This window comes from Ciconia boyciana, chromosome 3 (assembly GCF_034638445.1).
Source record: "Ciconia boyciana chromosome 3, ASM3463844v1, whole genome shotgun sequence".
Classification (NCBI taxonomy): Eukaryota; Metazoa; Chordata; class Aves; order Ciconiiformes; family Ciconiidae; genus Ciconia; species Ciconia boyciana.
The window spans coordinates 27147048-27168089 of NC_132936.1; the positions used below are offsets into that span (position 1 = coordinate 27147048).

At 40.5% G+C, this 21042-nt stretch overlaps 1 protein-coding gene across 2 annotated transcripts in view; it reads left to right on the forward strand.

Annotated features, from left to right (window-relative positions):
* The window catches only part of LRRC1 (leucine rich repeat containing 1), a 75541-nt gene that overhangs the window by 46650 nt on the left and 7849 nt on the right, over window positions 1-21042 (forward strand). For both annotated transcript variants that reach the window (XM_072855181.1, XM_072855182.1), the window contains exons 5-10: window positions 4643-4699; window positions 6312-6375; window positions 7134-7208; window positions 8983-9127; window positions 11431-11549; window positions 12556-12639. In XM_072855181.1, the coding sequence (XP_072711282.1) occupies window positions 4643-4699; window positions 6312-6375; window positions 7134-7208; window positions 8983-9127; window positions 11431-11549; window positions 12556-12639 (544 nt within the window). The remainder of the gene's footprint in view (window positions 1-4642; window positions 4700-6311; window positions 6376-7133; window positions 7209-8982; window positions 9128-11430; window positions 11550-12555; window positions 12640-21042) is intronic.

The window sequence follows — 21042 nt, forward strand, 5'->3', positions numbered from 1 at the left end:
AAATAAGAGAAGGCTGTTGTCCAGTTTTTATTGACTAAGCACCTTTAACTTTTATATTAGTCCATTTATCATCTATCTTCATTTTCTCCTAGCTTTTTCCACATTTCTCTTTCCACCTTTGTATTTTTAATTTCATTTTCACAAGAAAATAGCATATGTCTTATGTGCTTCCCAATGCTTTCCTCAGAAGCTTTGCTGGTGTATCGCAAGGGCTTGGGTGCTCCCAGTCCCATTGCAGGGACTGGGATAAAAATGGGATATATGGTGTTGTCTGTTGTCACTCTTAAGGCTGACTTTCTGTCCCCTTGAATAGGGGAATGACGCAGCTGTCCCTGATAAAGTTGAAGTACTAGGATAACTCATCTCAGCTTTGTATTTTATAACTTTACAAGACAGAGTATATTTAATGTATATGGTACACTGAAAATGTAATTTTACCCAAGGTAACTAGGGAAGATGTGTCTCTGTCTCTTTTTCCTTGCTGTTTTTTGTGTGTTTTTTTTTTTTTTAACTGCAGTTGATGTTGTTTCACCTATTGCAGCAAATTGCTGTTGTCCAGAGAGTCATCTGCTTTTGAAACAGTTGTTTTGTAGGGCATGTTGCTACTGATAATCTCTTTGTAATTAATCCAAAGAAAAACTGACTTGCTTTGGAAGATGAACATGCTTTGGTTCCGATCGTAGTGGCTGATTCTAGTCTTACCTTTATTTTGGAGGAGACCACTGTGGTTGACATGAAGGTGACATGAAGGTATTTGTGGTGTTCCCTATCTGTAGACCCTGCTGGATTGCAAGTTTCTCTCAAATCCTGACAGGAATGCTCAGGAAAGACACTTCCAGCATTTATGGACTACTTTGTTGCTGTTAGTTTTGTTATCAGTTATTGATTTCACATTCTTCTTTTCATTCTTCTAGCTCACATGATGAATACCAATATCTACAGTTACTTTAGGTGCAGTGCTGAATAAGTGTATCTGGTGTGTACTGAAAATGACATTTATAGCCATGTTGCACCTTTAAATTCTGCTTGGTTCCACCCTTACACCAGGAGGCATCTGGAATGCTGAGCTGGAAAACCTTGTAATTATTTCAGTTAGTGCATCCTCCGCCTGGTTTGGCTGTTGCCTTGTGCTCAGTAATTTCACAGACACACTCAGTGTTCGAGGTGTATGTGGTAGCTTTTGTGGTGAGAATTATTACAATATTAATGCTTTTTACAAGCTTCTGCGAAATAGCTTCTTATGATAGTAGTCTTGGAATAGTACCTAGGTGGTGTTTTTTTTCCCCTCCTTGTTTTTCTTGTTCTCCTTTAGAATATAGATGACGTACATTTTCTGTTGGGTTTTTTGGGGGGAGTGAGGACTGTTTGTCTGTGTTGGAGAGCAGCCTGCAATGCTCTGTGGTGCATTTGTGTTTCTAAATGCAGTTGGTGAACAGCCGCTGATGGAACTGTGTCTCCTGTCTGAGTAGACTAGATTGCTGTTGGCTTTGTGTTTTATGGATCGAAACAGGTAACCCCCCATGACTGGCTTTCTCTCCTAGATGAAAGTTAGGATTAGGGAAAGACTCTGAAATCGTTACAGTATGGCTTCCTTTAATTCCTTTCAGAGACTTGAGAAAGACTCTTGACTAACAGTGCACCCATAAAAGTAAGGGTAGAGAGAAAAGAAGAAATTATTTCAATTAGTATATTGTGAAAAATCTCTATTTGTAGTTGAGAAGAGGAAGAATTACACTTTCTGGAGAGAATGTGTTATTAAATCAGAAAACATATTTGCAAAATAGCAAGAAATGTAGGTTTTTTTTCTTGCAATGACTAAAAATCCTGTTTCTTAACATACCTTAGAAAAATGTTAGTGAACATACAACATGTTAAGAACCTGTTGGTAAATTTAAGGAAGAGCTGTACCTCTGCTCTGTAATGTATTGGAGATTGATGCTTCAATACATCACCGTGCCTTTTATGTGATGCTATTTTATATGATAACTGTCACATTTTCCCATTTTAAATTGCAGCGCACAGGTTTTCTGGGAGTTGCTTCTGTAACTAGTCGAAATTTAAGAGTAATGAGTCAAAAATTTCCTCTCATTTTCTGGTCTTCCTTTCAGACGGATCCACCTTAAACATAATACTTCAGTCTAATGGGGCAGCTTTGCTGGTATAAACTTCATAGACTTAGTCTCTATTTTTACATTACTTGGTGGGAAGCTTCCTTTTGCCTGTTGGGGTCCGCTTACATTGGGTTTGGACTCGAGACCTTGGAAGAAGTAGAAAGGATAGATTGAAGGGGTGGAGGGCAGTGTCTTTGTTTTGTTCCAGGGTAGAACTATAGTTGTGAGCATGCTGTGGGTGAGAATAGCTGTTGCCTTGAGAATAGCTGTAGAATAAAGCATTTCTCCTCCAGAAAGCTGTGTCATTAGAGATGAAAATGTAATCTGTAGGTAGCTGACTCCCATAAGAAGAGGACCTAGCCTGGGACTGTGATTGGCCACAGTCAGTCTCCGAAATGCATGGTATGCCGTTGGATGCAAAGACAGCTGTTGGTGGGTATCCACAAGGGCACAGCTACCCAGTGAGTCCTCATAGTGCTGCTGGCTTGGGCAGTACAAATGCCTTCCTTGCACCTTCTTGGCAGTTGTACTGGCCCAGGTGTTTATTCTATGTTGGGTTGGGGATCTGTTACTCTTTTTGCTGGGTTATTTTTAAGCAGGATCAATTTCCTGAGCTGATTGACTGGCCTGCCCCAGTTTAATGATACGATGAGGCTGGTTAAGATGGTGGTTCCCAAGTTCTTGCTGTTGAACGTGGTTTTGCTGACAGAGATTTCTGTTTAACCACAGCCAAAGTGGTGCCTGATGTAAGAAGAGAAATTAAGAGATTACACCATTTTACTCATTGACACTTCAACATGATGGGGAAGGAGATAAGTAGATGCGGGGCGATCTGTAAACACAAGGTTACAAGGCAGCTTGGCAGCGTGCGCATCCTTTTTGTATTCTCTTGATAAAAGTGAATCATGGTCCTCGCCTAATATGAGCTTGAAGAGAAAGTCTGAAATTCAAAGGAAGATTGGAATAGGTTTCTAGAAAATCTGTAAACAAAAATGTAACGGCAGTCTGTAGGTGGCAATGTGAGTAAGAGCAGACCCACGTTCCTCTTGGAGAGAAATGATTCTCCATCACCCTTTCCCTCTCCCCCTCCACTGGTTTGCTTTATTGGATGTTGGATACCGTGTCCCATCTTGACTTGTGTTTTATAGTGTTAAAATTTTTCTGTGAGAGTTTTTTCTTGTGTTGTTGGAACGATGGCTTCCTTATTACCTTGTTTCTGTCAAATGATTTTCAGAGGCAGTAGCTGAGTTATTCTCACTTATTTTTTAATTGAATTTGTAATAGACTTCTACTAAAATATCTTCACCTATATAGTATGTTTTAACTATTTATTCTGGAGGAATAAAGAACCCATTGGGTAAAATGTCCTTATTTTAAAAGCTGGAGAGGGCTGCTGAGACGGTAATCAAAGCTCCTGTGGGATTTCGTTCACTGTTTTCTGAATGCAGTACAAAATAGGTGCTTGAAATAAGGATGTATTTTTCAGACGCATCCAAAGTCAATCCATGAAAAATCTTCTTTCCCCTTTAATAACTCATTACATTAGTTATATTGCTTTCCCTGCTTAGATAGCTGTATTGGATTTGCAATATGAAGGTTTTTCTTTAGTTTTATTCAGGTTATTGGCTGCTTTTTTTTACTGGGGCTAACTAATGATCCTGTAATTCAGTGTGTTGGTTTTGTTTGAAGTGAAAACAAATATTTCAATTTTATGTGGTCTGAATATATGGGCTCGTTTTTTTTTCTAAGGTGTACAGACAAAAACATTTTGGGTTTAGATTTAACTTGTGTTTCAAATTTAGTGGAATTCCTTTTTTAATCTTGATTTTATTTAAGGCCTAGCATGCTGTCCCCCTTCCCTGCACACCAGGACAGAACATATTCTGTTGAAGGAAACTACTTATTTGCAGTCACCATATCTGATTTTTATTTTTCCCTGGGATGCTGGAGGATTAGAGCAGATTATAGTGCTGGGATAATGTCTGACTCCTTGTGTTCCATTTAGTCATAAATAAACCCCTGAAAAATCTGAGTGTTGCTATGGTGATGTTAGTAAAAGCCTGGGATATGGAGTAAGTGAGCCGCTTAGAAGCATAATGTCACTTACATTAATGAGCACGCCGTCGTTAGAACAGTGATGGGTTTACCTGATGCTCTGTAACTTTGGTAGCCCACGCCAGATTCTGAAAGTGAGTAAGTAAATGCAATTTGTATGAATATGCCCTGTTCAGTAACTTGCAACTACTGACCTTTTAACAAATGGAAATTTGTGTTTTGTCTGTTTACTTTCTAGCTTTAATGTGTTGAAGTATCACAGAGAAACAAGCAAAAACTTCCAGTCTTTGTATGCTGCCTTTCACATGATGGTCTGGTTGAATTAAAACAAACAAAAAAAATCAGTTCACAGCAATTTTGTTTTAAACTGTGTAAACACACACTTTTCTTCTGGAAGCATGGAATATAAAAAGTAAGATTGCATTAAAATGTGGTTTGTTTATTTTTGTTTTTTGTTTCTTTTTTTTTTTTTTTAGTCTTTATAACCTGGCTTCACTGGAACTTAGAGAAAATTTGCTGACATATTTACCTGAGTAAGTGACATTTTATGTGTTTGATTATATTAACATAAAATGTTCTTATTCTTAAAATCTGCTAACATATGAAACTGAATGACAGCTAGAAAAAATATTCAGTGCCGATTGACAACATGTATGTGATACAGCTTTGTTTTAGTAACACCTAGTTGCATCCGTTACCTCTAGTTGTACTTGGTTAGTAGCAGGAGCCTGCAGTCTGTGTCGATTGGTTTTGCTCTATAAAAGTATTCTGTATAAAGTACAGCAGCACCAACCATTTCTTCCTGTATGCATTGAATGAGCCCATCAGCAGTGGGAGTGGTGGTTTGGGTTGTTCTCGTGCTGAAATTTCATAACTGTGAAAGCAGGGTAATAGGATCTCAAGAGATTTCCACTCTAGACCTTCATAGCATTTAAATAAGCGTTCGTGTTCAGGGCTAAGTAACCAAAAGCTTCCAAAATCTGGGGATCAAAGCCTTGGTGACAAACTAGGCCTACTGATGTCTGAAGTCTGGCTCCACCCACTGTGTTTTTGGGGGAAAAAGGTATCTAGGTGTGTCTGTGCTGTCTGTATTGTGGCAGAGGAATTGGTGGTCTTTTGTTAAGATTAATCGGGTATCTTATATTTTGGCAATCCTTTTTGGCTGCCTGGAAGAAGCCACCTCTTTCTCTAGTGAAGGAGTTTCCTTCCTTCGCTACCTGGTTGCTTCTTGCAAAAGTTTTGGTGACTCCTGTTCTACTTGTTTAGATAATCTAATATATATTGTAATAGATTTAACTATTTTAATCAGAATCTCTTCCCCAGTCGCTTTGGGGTCCTTTTTTCCTGTCAATCTACCTAGTACCTCAGTTGCGGCTGTTTATAGCTGTGAGCCACAACGCACTTTAAATGTCAGTGGTCAAAAGATATGAATTGCTAGCTAGGTTTTGCTATGTAGTGTCAGAATCAAGCAATCGCAAATGTTGACAATTTTATTGCTCCTGGAAAATTCTGACTGCCAGTAATGTAGCTGATGAGTCTCGCTGGCTTTCGTGCTACTGCAGCTTTGAGGAAGGTAAACAAGAGCTCTACAACAGACTGCTTTTGAAGTAGAAGGATGGCCCTCTGTGTCTGTTCATGCTCAGAGAACTTCTTTTACATCCTTTTGGGCATCCCCCTGTTTGCATCCTCAAATCCAACTTGAAATACTTCAGAAATGGATAGATCATGTTGAGAAGATAAATGATGGATTTATTGAGTCTTGAGTCACACTGTTACATGTGCTCACTATGGGGAATTTTTATCCAGTTGCGTAACTGTAAATTCCCCCTAAAAATACATCTAACCAGCTATACTAAACTACGTGGCATTGTCCACCCCAAGGGACTGATGGTTAAAATAAAGAATAATGATTTGATTGCCTATACTAAGTTTTAAGTTTCAAGGGCATACAGTTATACTGACAAATCAAGTTATTTTTTCAGTAAGATATTACTGCAAATAGTCTATGCCCAGTAAAATAACTGTCTGTCTACAATACATTGTAATTTGAAATACAAGTTTCAGTAAAATGAGCTCATTCAAATACATGGGGTTTCTGTTGGTTTAGTCTGATGTGGTTTTGTTTTGACTTATCTCATCTCACAGATCACTTGCCCAGCTGCAGCGACTAGAAGAACTTGATTTAGGAAACAATGAACTTTATCACTTGGTAAGAGAACATGCCACTGAAAGTGCACATTGGTTTTGTTTTACGCATAATTTAGATTAAATAGGTTGTAGGATGTCCAAAATTGAAGAAAGAAAAATGTATGGAGGGAGAGTCTTTTTATACGTACAGATGACTTTTGGCAGTGAGTTGGTGCTTCCCATATCTGCTTAGTCTGTTCAGTACAATATTACTTTATCCAAAAAACCAGCTGATCTCTAGAAAATGGGAGCACTGCACAGACTTTTTCTACAGAAAGAAAAAGGAGTGGAAGGGCACAAACTCTTGTCTGCACTTGCAGTTACAATGAACACATGGGCTTCTGTAGGGAGCTGGACGGGCTGAGCACAGATGAAAGCTCAGCTATTTCCAGGGTGGGAGTAGGAATCTTTGGGAAAGGGTTGAGGCAAACTTTTGAGGGTTGTAGTGTCTGACATTGTGGCAGATAGATCTACCAAAAAATATCTGTCATCTCCGTTAAGCTGACTTGATTAAATGTTGGATTTGCAGTAGATTAAGAGTGTGCATGCAATTTGTTAGTGCATGTCAGGTAAAGTATGGTAGCTTGTTAAGCTATAAAAATTAATTTGTATGATGGAGTTCCCAAATGCTTACAGTCACCCTTGCTGCATTTAACTGTGGTGGCTCTAAAAAGTGCTTGGAGTAAGGATTGGTTTACTCAGACTGTAATTACGGGGTGGCCATTTGGTTTTTACTTAAAGCTCCTATGCTACTTAACATTATTACTTTTTATGTTATAGCCAGAAACAATTGGTGCACTTTTCAATCTTAAAGACCTCTGGTTGGATGGAAACCAATTAGCCGAAATACCTCAGGTAAAGATGAGCTATACTGATACTGTTTTGAAGATGCTTTTATAAGAAAACCTTTTGTTCATACCTGGAGGGAGGCGATTTAAAATCGAATAGTTTTCTTAGTTCACTTTGCCTGGGTTTGGTTTTGGATGTGTACGGGTTTTCTCTTAATAAGTTCCTCTGCAAGGGATTGTACATGATATCATATGTTGTCAGACATTTTCTTTTAAACATTTTGACAAAGGAATTGTTTCCTAATAGGCACATAGTTCAATTTATGGGATGACGCATCCTCTGTTTACAGTCCTGGCCCAATGATCAGGGAGCCACTAGTTGGCTGAGCTAGCCCTTACCTTTTTTATCTATCTAAATTGCAGTTTTGACAGTTCTGAGGAGGAATCATTGTTTTTTTGCAGTCATTTTCTTCCATTCAAATACAGTGTTTGGGAGAAATACAATAATAGAACTGTTCCCATAAATAGAAATTTTGATTTATGCAGGCAAATCCCCCATCTGACATCAGTCATGGGGTGAGGGGCCTTAGCATTTAGAGCTTACAGCACTCTAAATTCCCTGTCTTAAGAACTGTGATAACATGTGGGATGGTTTCTTTTCCCTCTTTTTCCTTTAGAGCCAAGTCAAAACCTGTTTTCTCCTGTTCCTCGTGCAGTTTGCTGTTGTTTGCTCTATTGATCTCATTGTCAACAGTGTAACTTGGAAATCAGTTACAGTTTGGTGGGCTTTGTTGATTTTGTTGTTGTTGGCTTGGCCTAATAATTTTTTAAGTAGATGCAGTTAAACACTGATAATCATTCATTAAAGGTAAAGTGTGACTTCAGCAACTGTTTTTATTGAAGCTGGCCGTTATTGTGTATTTTGTCTAATGTCCAAAAGATGAACTTGTAGGATAAAGGGGGTGTGTGTGCTTAATGAAAGATCCTTTTGAGAGGCAAACATTCCCAAAATAAAAGGACTGATCTTGTGAGTTAGGATCAAGGTTGTCACTGTATGAAGATTTCATATATGTAAAAGTAAAGGACACTTCTGCCCCAGCCCTTTTGTTCTCTGAAAGATGATTTGGATGACTAAAATGAGAACTATTCTAGAGCGTGTATAGGGGTGTCTGTGTACATGGGGAATGGGAGGGTGCTCTGGTGGCTAATAGGGACAAAGGTATTTCTCTGTCAGACTTTTAAGCTAATTGGCGGATTACCATTGTAAAAAATTAAGTAATCATTAATAATTGTAGATGATGGCAGTATAACTTGGCAGTTCAAATATGCTTGCTAGAGCAACACTCCCAATTCCTATTTCTACATTTGTTGCAGTTGGGAGATGTGAAGATATGAAATCCCTAGATGTCATGGCATGTTGCTGTATCAGCCAGGAGAGACTAATCCTAATTTGCCTAGGGTTAATTGGGAGGGGCAGACTTTAATTACGTGGAGGCTGATAATCTGTAGTTCTGAAAAAACAACTTTGCAGTCTTTACTTGGGGAAGACTCCAGTCTTGGCTGGTGCTTGCCTGGGTGTGCTCAGCATACCTTGTCTGACTACTGAAGCCAGTCTTAATAGTTAGAATAAGAAACTGTGACTGAATCACTTGGTTGGTTTATCATATGTAAAATGTAGTTATTTACTTTTTTCTGCATTTACAGGTCATACAAAGAATAGCCAATTTAGAGGTCATACAGAGAATTGTTTTTCTTTCTGGAGTTTCATTGTGATGGTACATTTTTCAAATTGCTTTGTTATATGTTTGGGCATGACTTAAATTTTTTGTCTTGTATCACAGGAAGTAGGAAACCTGAAAAACCTGCTTTGTCTGGATGTTTCTGAAAATAAATTGGAATGCCTTCCTGAAGAAATTAGTGGTCTGACTTCTTTAACAGACTTGCTTGTTTCTCAGAATTTACTTCAGGTCTTACCTGATGGCATTGGTAAGTACAAGGTGAATGCTATCACACAGAACCATTTAATCCACCGTAAATTGGAAGTCGTTTGTTTTCAAGTCTTTTGAAGTCTTTTTATGCAAGAGATGATCTTGTCTGAGCATTTTTTTTTTTTCTTAGTATGAAATGCATAGCTCTATTAATTTTGCATTTTAGTTGTCTGCATAATGACTACCTTGTAATCCTTTTTTGGTCTTCTCTTGATACCTACCTGCACAAAATAAAAGTTAATATAACCTCTCTGTTCCTACTGTGTCCATGTCACCGTCATAACTCTTTGACATTGTAAAATTCTAGCTTGTAATGTGCTGTAGGTCACTTGATAAGACTGACTGACAGTATCACTACAAAAAATACATCCTTTTTAGTGGGGATGTGTAATTATCTTCAATCGGACAATGCGATTAATGCTATACTGAACTCAGTGGAAGGCTGTTCCAGCTTCAGCCCATTACTCCTCACCCTTGAGGATCCAAACTACAACCTTTCTGTGTCTGACCCCTTAAAACAGGTTTAATAACTGAGGAATGTTTTCTGAAGCATTACCATTGCTTTTTTTCAAGTAAATGTTTTCGTGCCTGCAGTAGTTGTGACAAGTATTCAGTGAGGCATTGTTTCTCTACTACTCATCAGCTGTTTTTCCGGAGAGTTTAATGGTGCAAGAGCATGCCTTCTCCTAGCCAGGATTTTCTTCTGATGTCCAGCTGGGACCTCCCACACTTCGATTTGTGGCCATTGCTATCTTACCTACCACTGTGGAGAAGAGTTTGGTTCTGTCGTCTCTGTAACTACCCTTCAAGTATTTGTGGGCTGTTCCTAAATGCCTCCTTGGCCCTTCTTTCCTGGAGTCCACAAAGCCAGCTCTCTCAGCCTCAGCTCACATGTGCCCTGGTGATCTTGATAGCTTTGTACTGGACCCCCATCAGCATCTCACTTGAACTGAGGAGTTGGAGGGGGGAAGACAGGGCAGGACATGAAACTGAGCATGATTTTACAGGTGTGGCCTCACTGGTGCCAAGTAGATGGGATATAGTAACTTCCATTGATCAGCTGGCTGTAATTCTCCTAACGTAGTCCAGCCAGTGTTTACTTTATTTCTGGTGAGAGCGTACTGCTAGTTCATATTCACCCTGGTGCCCACCATAAGCCCCAGGCCCTTTCCAGTAGGGCTCTTGTACAGCCTGTCACTTGCCAGCCTGTAGCGGTGCGCAGGGTAATTCTGCCCGGGTGCAGAGCTCTGCACTTCTCCTTGCTGAACCTTGAATTTCTCTTTAGGTTGCTATTTTACTGTGTATCAGCTGTCTCTTCATGATTTAGCATTATCAGTGAATTTGATGTGCCAGCCTATTACAGCTGTTTTGGACAGTGTGGTGATGGGCAGGGAGGTGTCAGCAGCTAGTGATGTCTCCTGAATTCTCCGTCTTGGGCGCGGCCTGGGTCAGCTCTACTTTGCACCAAAGATTATTCTAATACAAAGGAGCAGAATCATAGAATGGTTTGGGTTGGAAGAGACCTTTAAAGGTCATCTAGTCCAGTCCCCCTGCAATGAGCAGGGACATCTTTAACCAGATCAGGTTGCTCAGAGCCCTGTCCAACCTGACCTTGAATGTTTCCAGGGATGGGGCATCTACCACCTCTCTGAGCAACCTGTTTCAGTGTTTCACCACCCTCATTGTAAAAAATTTATCCTTATACAAGGAAGAACAAGGTGAGCTTTCTGCTCTGAAATCGTATTTTGTCCTTCCTGGGGAGAAGACCTTCAAAGAAGTTCTATTTCTATTCTGAAAAATGATCTTGGGTTTCATGTTTCACTAACTGGGTTCTGTATGAGGACAAAGAGACCTTGATCCTGTATGAGTTTGGGCTGTCACTTCAGTGCAAGCCTTTCTTACTATGGCTGAGTAGGCATAGGTGATCTTCTGAACACTCCTTTATGAATAAACATTGTATAATTGAGGAAAAAATAGATAATTTTCTCTGTTTATAGGCCTTTGAGTAGACACGTTCTTGACATTTACATGAGGTACTATTCAGATTGTAACTTTAATACAATTTAATATGCTTAAATATTAAATATGGATATTTATATTGAATACTAATTCATTGATGTTATAAACTTGCAAAAATAGTGCAAGCGCCAAATGAAGCAGTGCTTGAATTCTTTTCTTACCTGAAAAAAAAAATTTCATTGTGTTAGAGGATTTCTAAAACTTTTTCATCAGAATGATTTTCTATAATTAAAGCAGGTATCAGAGGATACTAAGCTAAACAATTGTGTTCTTTCTGTCCAGGAAAATTGAGGAGGCTCTCCATTTTGAAGGTTGATCAGAACAAACTTATTCAACTAACAGATTCAATCGGAGACTGCGAAAGCCTTACTGAACTAGTTCTAACAGAAAACCAACTGCAGGTAAGCATGGTCATGACTGCTCAAATGTCTGGTGGTAATAAGACCTGCTGCTAAGTGCTGAATCACTTAGCTCGTAAGGTTACTCACCATTACTACTGTTAAGTAGCGAGTTTCCTTTAAATGTATCTTACTTCTAACCTGCTAAATGAATGCTGAAGATCAAGTTGTGTATAGTAACAATCCTGCCTTCCAAAGGCTTAAGCAATTACATATTCACTCTTAAATCTTTCATGATCAGTAAGGGAATTGGAGCACCTGGAGTGCACATATCATTTACTTTGTTGTGTTTTTAATGCGGACTTTGTGCTGCGTTGTGTTGTTGCCAATTTTTGCTGTGCATTATCTGGATCAGACTTGCTGGAACTGAATAGAAGCCCTGAGTGCTGCAGAGCTGCTGTTGTACTGTTCCTTGCTCTGCCGATCTACTCCAGCTAGGTATTAAATATGATATGTGGTCAATTAAAATAAAATCTCAGACTTCCTTCCATTAGGTGTTCCCTGCCATTATTTTGAAACTGCCTTCACAGGACTCTGACACTTGAAGGGTAGAGTGTTTATAAAAATCCAGGTTTGAGCATTTCTTAAGTTAGGTTGGTGCTTGGTCGAGTTAGGAGCTTAAGCCTGTTGGAAAGATGCCTCTCTGGAGGTCAGTTCATAGCACATAAGTTAGAAGCTTGCCTCTCAATTAGCTATTTAGGGAGCCTAAAGTTAGATAATATGGACATTCTGCATACATGCTTCTGTACGGAGCTGTTGTGCATCTATAATCTTAGTGCAGAAATAAGTCATGAGTGAATTTGTATTAGAAACTGACATTCCTGGACATTTCTTCTGCAAGATAAAACCTTGGATCTCCTTTGGAAGGCCTGGTAGTAACAAGGGTTAACTACACTCCAGTTTTTAAAAATGAGTTAATAGACTGATCCATTTTTAAGTGAGATAAATTTTGTTCTGACTGTGAATTTACACATTCTATTTGCATATTGTTTTGTTTTTGTTGGCACAGTCATTGCCGAAAAGCATTGGAAAACTAAAGAAGCTGAACAATTTGAATGCCGATAGAAACAAATTAACATCTTTGCCCAAAGAGGTAAGTTTTGTGCAATTAACTCTCACAGATGTAATTATACAAACAGAAAACTCTCAATTTCAAATGCCTACAAGAAGTAGCAGGCAGCTTTGACCCACTGAGTATTCTTCCCAAACTGATCACAACCAGAAACCTGTCGATTAGATCCGAACAGCATAAATCTGAACAGCAGCTGTGGTGATTTGGTAGCTTGAAAGTGCAAAATGTCTTTGCAGTTGAACAAGAAGGCTTGGATCTAATTAGCTTGTAACTAGTAATTCCCAGTGTGGGTGTTGGGTCCAGCACTGTTTGAAGACTGGGAGTTATGGTACAGTGAATGCATTTAAACATCAATATGCCTCTTCTGCGTGTAGTATAAAAATACTGCTGAGCTCTTCCTTGCTTCACTCTTGTAAGCAATAGCAAAGGGAAGGTTTCAGAGAAAACCTCCCGAAAAATGATTCAGAGACTGTTTTGACAGTCTTTTTGGTTTTGGAGATCTCAGGACTACTTTTGCCTTTAAATAAGAGGACCTGACGTGACCAAGATCACTGATACCTCAAATCTTACAGCTATGATCACTAAGACTTCTTGTCTAATGTAACAGTATATGGAATGAAATGAAGCTAGAATTTCTCTTGTGAAACTAATTATAACGAAGGCCTTACAAGTTTAGTTCAGTGGTAAATTCTGGAAGGAGATTGGGGGAAGCAGCATCCTGTGACTGGAGCACGGGACTGTGAGTTTGTTCTGTTGGCAGTACTGTTTCTCTGCAATTTTTGTCCAAGAAGTTTTCCCTCTTAATTTTCTGTTTCTAACTTGTGGCTCTGAGGTCATAGCTTTTGTTTACCACTTTCAGTCACTTCAGGAGCAGGAGGGGTAGGTATTCAGGTGGCAGCCGATGAATGGGAATTGAGAGGAGTATCAGCTCTGGCTAGTGAGCACACACTTCTGCTCAGGCCTGGTTACTTATGGAGCTTGGACAGCTCGAGGAAGAGGTGTGAGGAGGAAGCAAAGTGGCTGGGAACCGGGAGATGGGGGAGAGCCAATGGTCTGAAGAGGAGGGATTGAGCAGGGGCAGAGGATGCTGCTGTGGCACTGGCAGCAGCAATTCCAATGGCCCAGGTCTGAGCTGCCACAGGTCGGTCACCTAATTGGGGCTCCACGATAGCCCTTGTTGCTCCTTTACAGATTTGCTTGTAAGTGTATGTTTGACGGAGAGGGAAAGGTGAGGGAGGGAAGAGAAGATGTTAGTACTGCAGCTCCTCTAGCAGGACAGTGTCTCCTCTGCAGAGGTGCTGCTGGTTCTGAACAGAAAATTGCAGAGGGCGTACCCAGATGGGTTGCACAAGTGCTAGCAAGAGGCAGGACCTTGGGAAAACTGTGTTTCTGGGTTGGGATGTGATGGCAATTTTGATCGTATGCTCATTCAGCAGAAAACTTTCCCTATCTTTACAAAGAACTTAATTTAATACGTTACACAGGTGTCCTAAACTGTCTGTACTTGAGACTTGTACAATTTTGTGTCTAGTCCACCTTTAAGCACAATTGCTCTGAGTTTGTTATAGCATGTAAGGTTTTACTGATACACTTTATTTCCAGATTGGCCATTAGTAGCTTACGTAGTGTATAAGCACTTTTCTTAGTTAATGAAGTTCACGATATTGGAGACGGTGCATGAGGGCGAGTAGTGTGGCTTGGAAGGAGCAGGGACAGGAGCAGGTGAGAGGAGAAGGCTTGGCTTCAGAAGCAGGTAAAGCAGGGTGAATATGGAGTGTGTCTGTTTGGGGGGAATAACAGAGTCAAGGGCTCAGTGCAGAACAATACTGAACAAGAAACTGGAGACTTGGAAGCAGAAATGGGTTTCAGAGGTGGAAAGCATTGCCCAGTCGGTGAAGGAGTTGGGGATATGCAAGGGTGAAGTGAAGAACAAGAACATGTGTGGAGAACATTAGTGCACATGAGAGAGGGGGGAGGGGATACCTGCACAGGGGTGGGGTAAAGGCAGGGATGAGTCTGTGTTTGGAGAAGGAGGGTGATGAGGAAATGGAAGGTGGTATCTGGAATGAGGTGAGCTGGGGAGTTGTAGAAGGTCCAGGAAATAAAGATGGGAGAGGGTGGTTCCCAGGGAGCTTGGCAGAGAAACAGAGGAAACGGAGCTCCTTGGCATCCACTTCTTTGAAATAGAATTTTTTTTTTCCTGTAAAGGTCTCCACACCTATGTATCTTTCTCATTAGAGCAAACACTTTGAACTTATGTTTAACGTAAGATTTCCAGGATGTTTCATTAAAGTATGTTTTGCTCTGTGGATTTTTAAAATTATTTTATTTTTTTATTTTTAAAGTAAGTCAGTCCGTCTCCAGCTGGAGGGTCATATCCACCCTCTAGATCGGTGGATTTGAATTCCAGGCTGGTAATGGTAACAAATAGAAAGCATGAACAACTGATGCAATGGTTTGTCTCAAAAATACTGTTAATATGCATGTATTGCAGAACCTACCATCTAGCTAATGAGACTTCTCAGTTTCAATTTTTTAAGTTTCAGTTTCAATTCCTTGTGCTTAGGCTGTGCAATAAAACACTTTTCCCTCAAAGTCTTTAGATTGCTTTCTAACAATGCTGAAATCCTAGTTTTGAAAACAGAAGGAAATCTACTGCTCTCTGCTCATGTTTCATCTGTTCCTGGAGCTGCATTTTCTTTGTGTAGTATTTTTCTTAACCAGTAGCTTTTTGCTTTAAACCAAATGTGAAAATTTCTGTAGTACAAGTTTTCTGATTAAAATTCAGAGAAATTCAGTGAAGAGTCACATTTCATAGCTCTAAAAGAAAAATGTTCTGTGTAAGCAGAGTGCACAGGTATAACGAGTACTGTTTGCTGTTACGCAAAGCATCCACAGGAGCAGCTTCAGGGGTGCTGATAATGGCAAAGATCCCAATTCTGAGTTTCCCTTTGGATGGCAGGGAGGAACAATTTGGTATCTTGGTGAAATGTTCCATTTCCATTTTCCTTCTCATCATTACTGACTTGGAAAAAAAAAATACTACGAAAAGCAGAGTCAGATACAGAAGTAGAGTATGCACTGCAGATATTCTTGCTTGGTATCTTCCCCTCTTTTCCTTTCCCTCTCTTCCTTCCCACTTTCTCTCGTTCTTTCTCTGCCTTACAGAATTCTAGAACAGTGGTGCATTTGTGGTCCTCATCCTTATAAGACGTGGGTGTGGGACAGGCCTTTACTGGTTTCTGTTGGAGAGGGACAAAGATGTAGTAGTCTGGTAACATGTGAAAAAATGTGACTCTGCTAGGAAGAAGAGTACATATAACAAATATATCTACTTGCTGCTGTCTCTGTCCTTCCCTCCAGAATTATTCCTGTAGCAAAGAGAGCATTTATAGATATGATGGCAGAAATTATGTGCCTGCTCTAACATAACCTGGTGAGATAATCTATGAGTTCTAACCTTTTTGTGATGGTGTGGGGGTTATTTTGGTGGTTGTGGAGTTTGTTTGGGGTTGTTGTTGGGGTTTTTTGTTTGTTTGTGTTTTTGTTTGTTTGGTTTTGTTTGTGGGTTGTTTTTTTTTGTTAGCAGTTTACTAGGATTGGATTTTGGGTCAGCCTGTCAAACAATTACATTGCCAGATTGTTTCAATGCACACTTGTAAAACCAGTCCCTACCTTTTGGTGTAAAATTTCTTGACTTGGAATTATTGAGGAGCTTGTATGCAAATACTCCATCAAAGTTTCCTGGTTCAAAGGTTCTTCTGTATCTGGTGCCGATAGAAAAGGTAAAACGTGGAACAGCTGAATGTCTGACCAAGACTTGAGTCACTGACAGATTTCATCTTCAGTCTCTCATCTTACGGCTCAATCGCGCTCTCACTGAATTGAGTGGCGAAACAAACTTCGGCAAGAACTGAGAATGTCTAAACCTGTTCATAGTTACAACTGTTTTTCCCCTTAAACTTGAAATACCTGCCTGGTGACTCTTTGGTATTGAAATCCCACCCTGGCATTGGAACGCTGGTGAAACTGGTGTGTTGATTTTGGCACTTGCATAAATAACCTCCTTGGAATGTTTTCCAGTTCATGTGCTTTTGTTAATGAGTCTCTACAACCTGCAGAGATCTGGTAATGTGTCCTTCCTGGCTCTGAGGTATATTGTGGCTGAGAATTTTTACTACAGTAGGTAAAACTGCAGGGGGTTTTTTTTGGCAATTACTGTGCTTTTTAAATTTTTCTTATCTTTTTTTTTTTTTTAAACAAGTTGGGACCTCTTTGTTGTTTCTGGTTTTAACTTCTGATGTCCCATCCCTTCCCTTATTTGTGTAAAAGTATGTGTTTGTGTGTCTCAAAGGAGGAAAAATGCAGGAAAACTTGTCTTGGGTCGGAGGGCAGAGAAGCAATATTGCTGTGCTCCTCACATACTATTCACCGATGGTGCAGGGGGTGTTGAAGTGAGTTTGCAGATCGTTTTCCTAGCCAAATTAAAGTTTGTAATAACTGAATAATAGCTAATAATAGTGAATTGGGCAGTTTCTTCCACCTCTAAATGCATTCTATGCTTACAATTAGAGAATTAATCTATTTTATCTGGGGCCAAGGAAAATTCTGACTTTACTTACTTTGAATCCGAACAAAATTTTGGTTATGACACCCTGGAAAAGATTTTACAACAAAATAGGAACTGTGTTTAAATTCCCAATATGTTTATCCAAGTTGTATAAGCCTATTGAGAATTCTTGATGCTGACAGCTGTACTGAGAGTTAAATAGAAAAGATGTGTCACTGGACTTTAACTAGTCACACGCTAAAGAATAATCATTGTAGTATTTGTCATAATGTCATATTTTTTTTGCATTGCTGGGATGGGTTGACCTTGGCGGAATACCAGGTGCCCACCAAAGCCGCTCTATCACTCCCTTCCTCAGCTGGACAGGGGAGAGAAAATATAACAAAAGACTCGTGGGTCAAGATAAGGACAAGGAGATCACTCACCAGTTACTGTCACAGGCAAAACAGACTCGACTTGGGGAAAATAAATTTAATTTATTACCAATCAAATCAGAGTAGGGTAATGAGAAATAAAACCCAAATCTTAAAAGAACACCTTCCCCCCACCCTCCCTTCTTCCTGGGCTCAACTTCACTCCCAATTTCTCTACCTCCTCCCTCCCAGCGGCGCAGGGGGACGGGGAATGGGGGTTGTGGTCAGTTCATCACACGTTGTCTCTGCCACTCCTTCCTCCTCAGGGGGAGGACTCCTCGCACTCTTCCCCTGCTCCAGCGTGGGGTCCCTCTCATGGGCTACAGTTCTTCACGAACTGCTCCAGCGTGGGTCCCTTCCACGGGGTGCAGTCCTTCAGGAACAGACTGCTCCAGCGTGGGTCCCCCACAGGGTCACAAGTCCTGCCAGCCAACCTGCTCCAGCGTGGGCTCCTCTTTCCACTGGTCCACAGGTCCTGCTAGGAGTCTCCTTCAGCGTGGGCTTCCCGTGGGGTCACAGCCTCCTCCGGGCATCCACCTGCTCTGGTGTGGGGTCCTCCATGGGCTGCAGGTGATATCTGCTCCGCCATTAACCTCCATGGGCTGCAGGGGACAGCCTGCCTCACCATGGTCTTCACCACGGGCTGCAGGGGAATCTCTGCTCCGGTGCCTGGAGCACCTCCTCCCCCTCCTTCTTCACTGACCTGGGTGTCTGCAGAGTTGTTTCTCTCGCATATTCTCAGTCCCCTCTTCTGGCTTCAGTTGTGCAATAACTTTTCCCCCTTCTTAAATACGTTATCACAGAGGTACTACCACTGTTACTGATGGGCTCAGCCTTGGCCAGTGGTGGGTCTGTCTTGGAGCCAGCTGGCATTGGCTCTGTCGGACATGGGGGAAGCTTCTAGCAGCTTCTCACAGAAGCCACCCCTGTAGCCCTCCTGCTACCAAAGCCCTGTCACGCAAACCCAATACAATTGCTTATACCTGTGTGAAAGATGCTAACTGGTAAAGGACAGCAGAATTGATTAATAGCTTTTGAACAGTTAACAGATGCTGAAATCAAAAGGTGTTATTCAGCTAACATAACTTGAAGGTCTTCCAAGTTTCCTACCTTTAATTTGTGTTTTGGCTTTAGAGCACCAACAATGTGAGGATGCGCCATTGTAATCAGTGAAATCTAGTCTGTGGTGATGCACGACTGTAACTGACGGCTGGGCTCAAGAGAGGAAGCAAATGGGAGTTTTTGGGAGGGATCTAAATGGGAAGAGAGGGATGAATCTGTACACACTCTTCTTGGGTTTACCTCCAGAAAACTGCAAAGGTGTCAACAGCAAGAAAAATCAAATAGCAACCACCAGGTTATTGTAACAGAAAAGCGCAGTAAAAGTCAAGTGATCAAAAATAGGCAACTGATGCAGGCGTCAAAACAACAGTCTGTCTGCAGTAGAGAAGAGGAGTCGTCAAACATCAACAGAGAAGTGGTGTGATAAGACTGACGGTTCTGGAGGACTGTTTAAGATGGGCTGGCAGTGGGTATGTGGATGTCAAAAGAGCAGGAGGCTGAAGTGGTGAACGCTAGTCATGATCAGAACGTAGAGGGGAGTTTTAGCAGCCAAGCTGACATCCTCTTTATGTATGCCCGAGTCTTACTGCTTTTCCAGAGCAAGGAAGCTGTTAGAAAGATGAGCCTCAGACTGAGGTAGAAGAAAAGAGAAAAAAATCCTCCATAAGGGTAGAGTTTTGTGTGGAACCTGGAGAGGTCCTAGTGACGCTCATTCTCTGAAGCAAGTCCACCTGAATGCAAATAAACAGTTTTGTTCAGACTTTACAGTACTGTAAAATCAGTGATCTCAAAATTAGCACTTCATAGTAATGATCATTTTCCGCCTGACTGCTGTGTGGGTTTTGTTTTTGTGGTTTTGTTTTTGTTTGTTATCTGGGCTGACTGTTCTTTGGAGATGGTGGGATGAGACAAGTGAATAACCCTGAAATTAAAGTTGCTAGAAGGAAGTAATTCTCAGAAGTATGACTTAGACATGCACAACTCATTTGAGACCTTTTCCTGATGTCTAGCTCACTACAGAAGAACGTGAGGACTTCTTTAAGCCTCCAGTCTTTGGAACAGTTACTCATGTGCCTGGAACTAAGCACATGCTTGTCCCCATTAATTGAAGTCTGTGCTCGAAATGAACTGTGTGCTTAACTGTTAAATGGGCTTGTGGTCTCAACTGTGTACTTGGTGCCCATGCGGTGGTTTGGCAACTTCTGTTGTGAGCATGTGATCAAACCCTTGGAAAGCATGGCTCTTTGTCAGTTAGTGACTCTCAGCCAAACCAGCGATGTTCTGATACCGTATTACTTCATAGTGGTCACAATGATGTTTTCCTTTCAGCATGCCATTTAGTGTGTGCACTTTGCCTCAGTGGTACCACTTCGTGTTTAGGTTTTCAAACGTTGGACCTGATGTCTTTCTGTACTGCTGGATGGGTGTGATCTTTTTTTGAAATGACAGACATTTTAGGTGTTTTTAACTGTCAGCTTGTCTTTTTTTCTCTGTGATATCTCACCCGATGCTGCTTGTTAGATGCTGGCTGCATTTTCTAAAAAGTTTCATAAAAAAAATTCAGTATCTGTCTGTTATCTCCCCCTCTACGCTATTAAAAAAAAAAGTCTTCACTACCTTTGAATGAAAGAAAACCTTTGAAAATTGCCTATTGACTGATAGAGCAAAGTTATAATAACTGAAGTTAAAATAACTTAGGAGTTTTAACCCTCTTTGGCAGTAGAAGAATGTATGTTCTGTCTCCAGTTGTTGGAATGCTCTTGTCCAGTATGGATAAAGAAAAATAAATTGAACATCTCTTGTATTTTCTTAATTGTTAGCCGCTTGGAAAATTATGGGTCAGGTAAATTGATAACCCTGTAAGTATTATTCAGTCCACGGTTCTACTGTTACCTTTCATTAAACTGCTTTACATGCATGGTGACTCAGGCCGGCTGGTTCCACTGCTGCATTTTTCCATTGTCAAAAGTATAGAAGTTTTGGTCTCATCAGGGCTGCATGGCTTTACTTTGTTTGGCTAAACTGTTTGGATCTCCATGCTCCAAGACTGAGTAACACAAACTTCATTCATGGAAAAGCAGACACTTTGCGTACAGTTAGGGCATCACTTGCCAGCTCATCAACATTCACTAATTGTATCTCTTGCTTTTCACAGCTCCTCATGTTAGATACACCAAATAGACACTTTGTGTGTGTGTGTATATATATATTTTTTCCTATATGGCACTGTATTCCGTGAATGTGTCAAGGCACATTATTTCAAAATCTATAAACGCTTTAAAGTGAATAGCAGAATTATTGCACTAAGAAATGTTTGCTCGCGATTTGAGCGCTGGTTTCTAAGGGCTTTGATTCACGAGCTAAAATGGCTAACAAGGT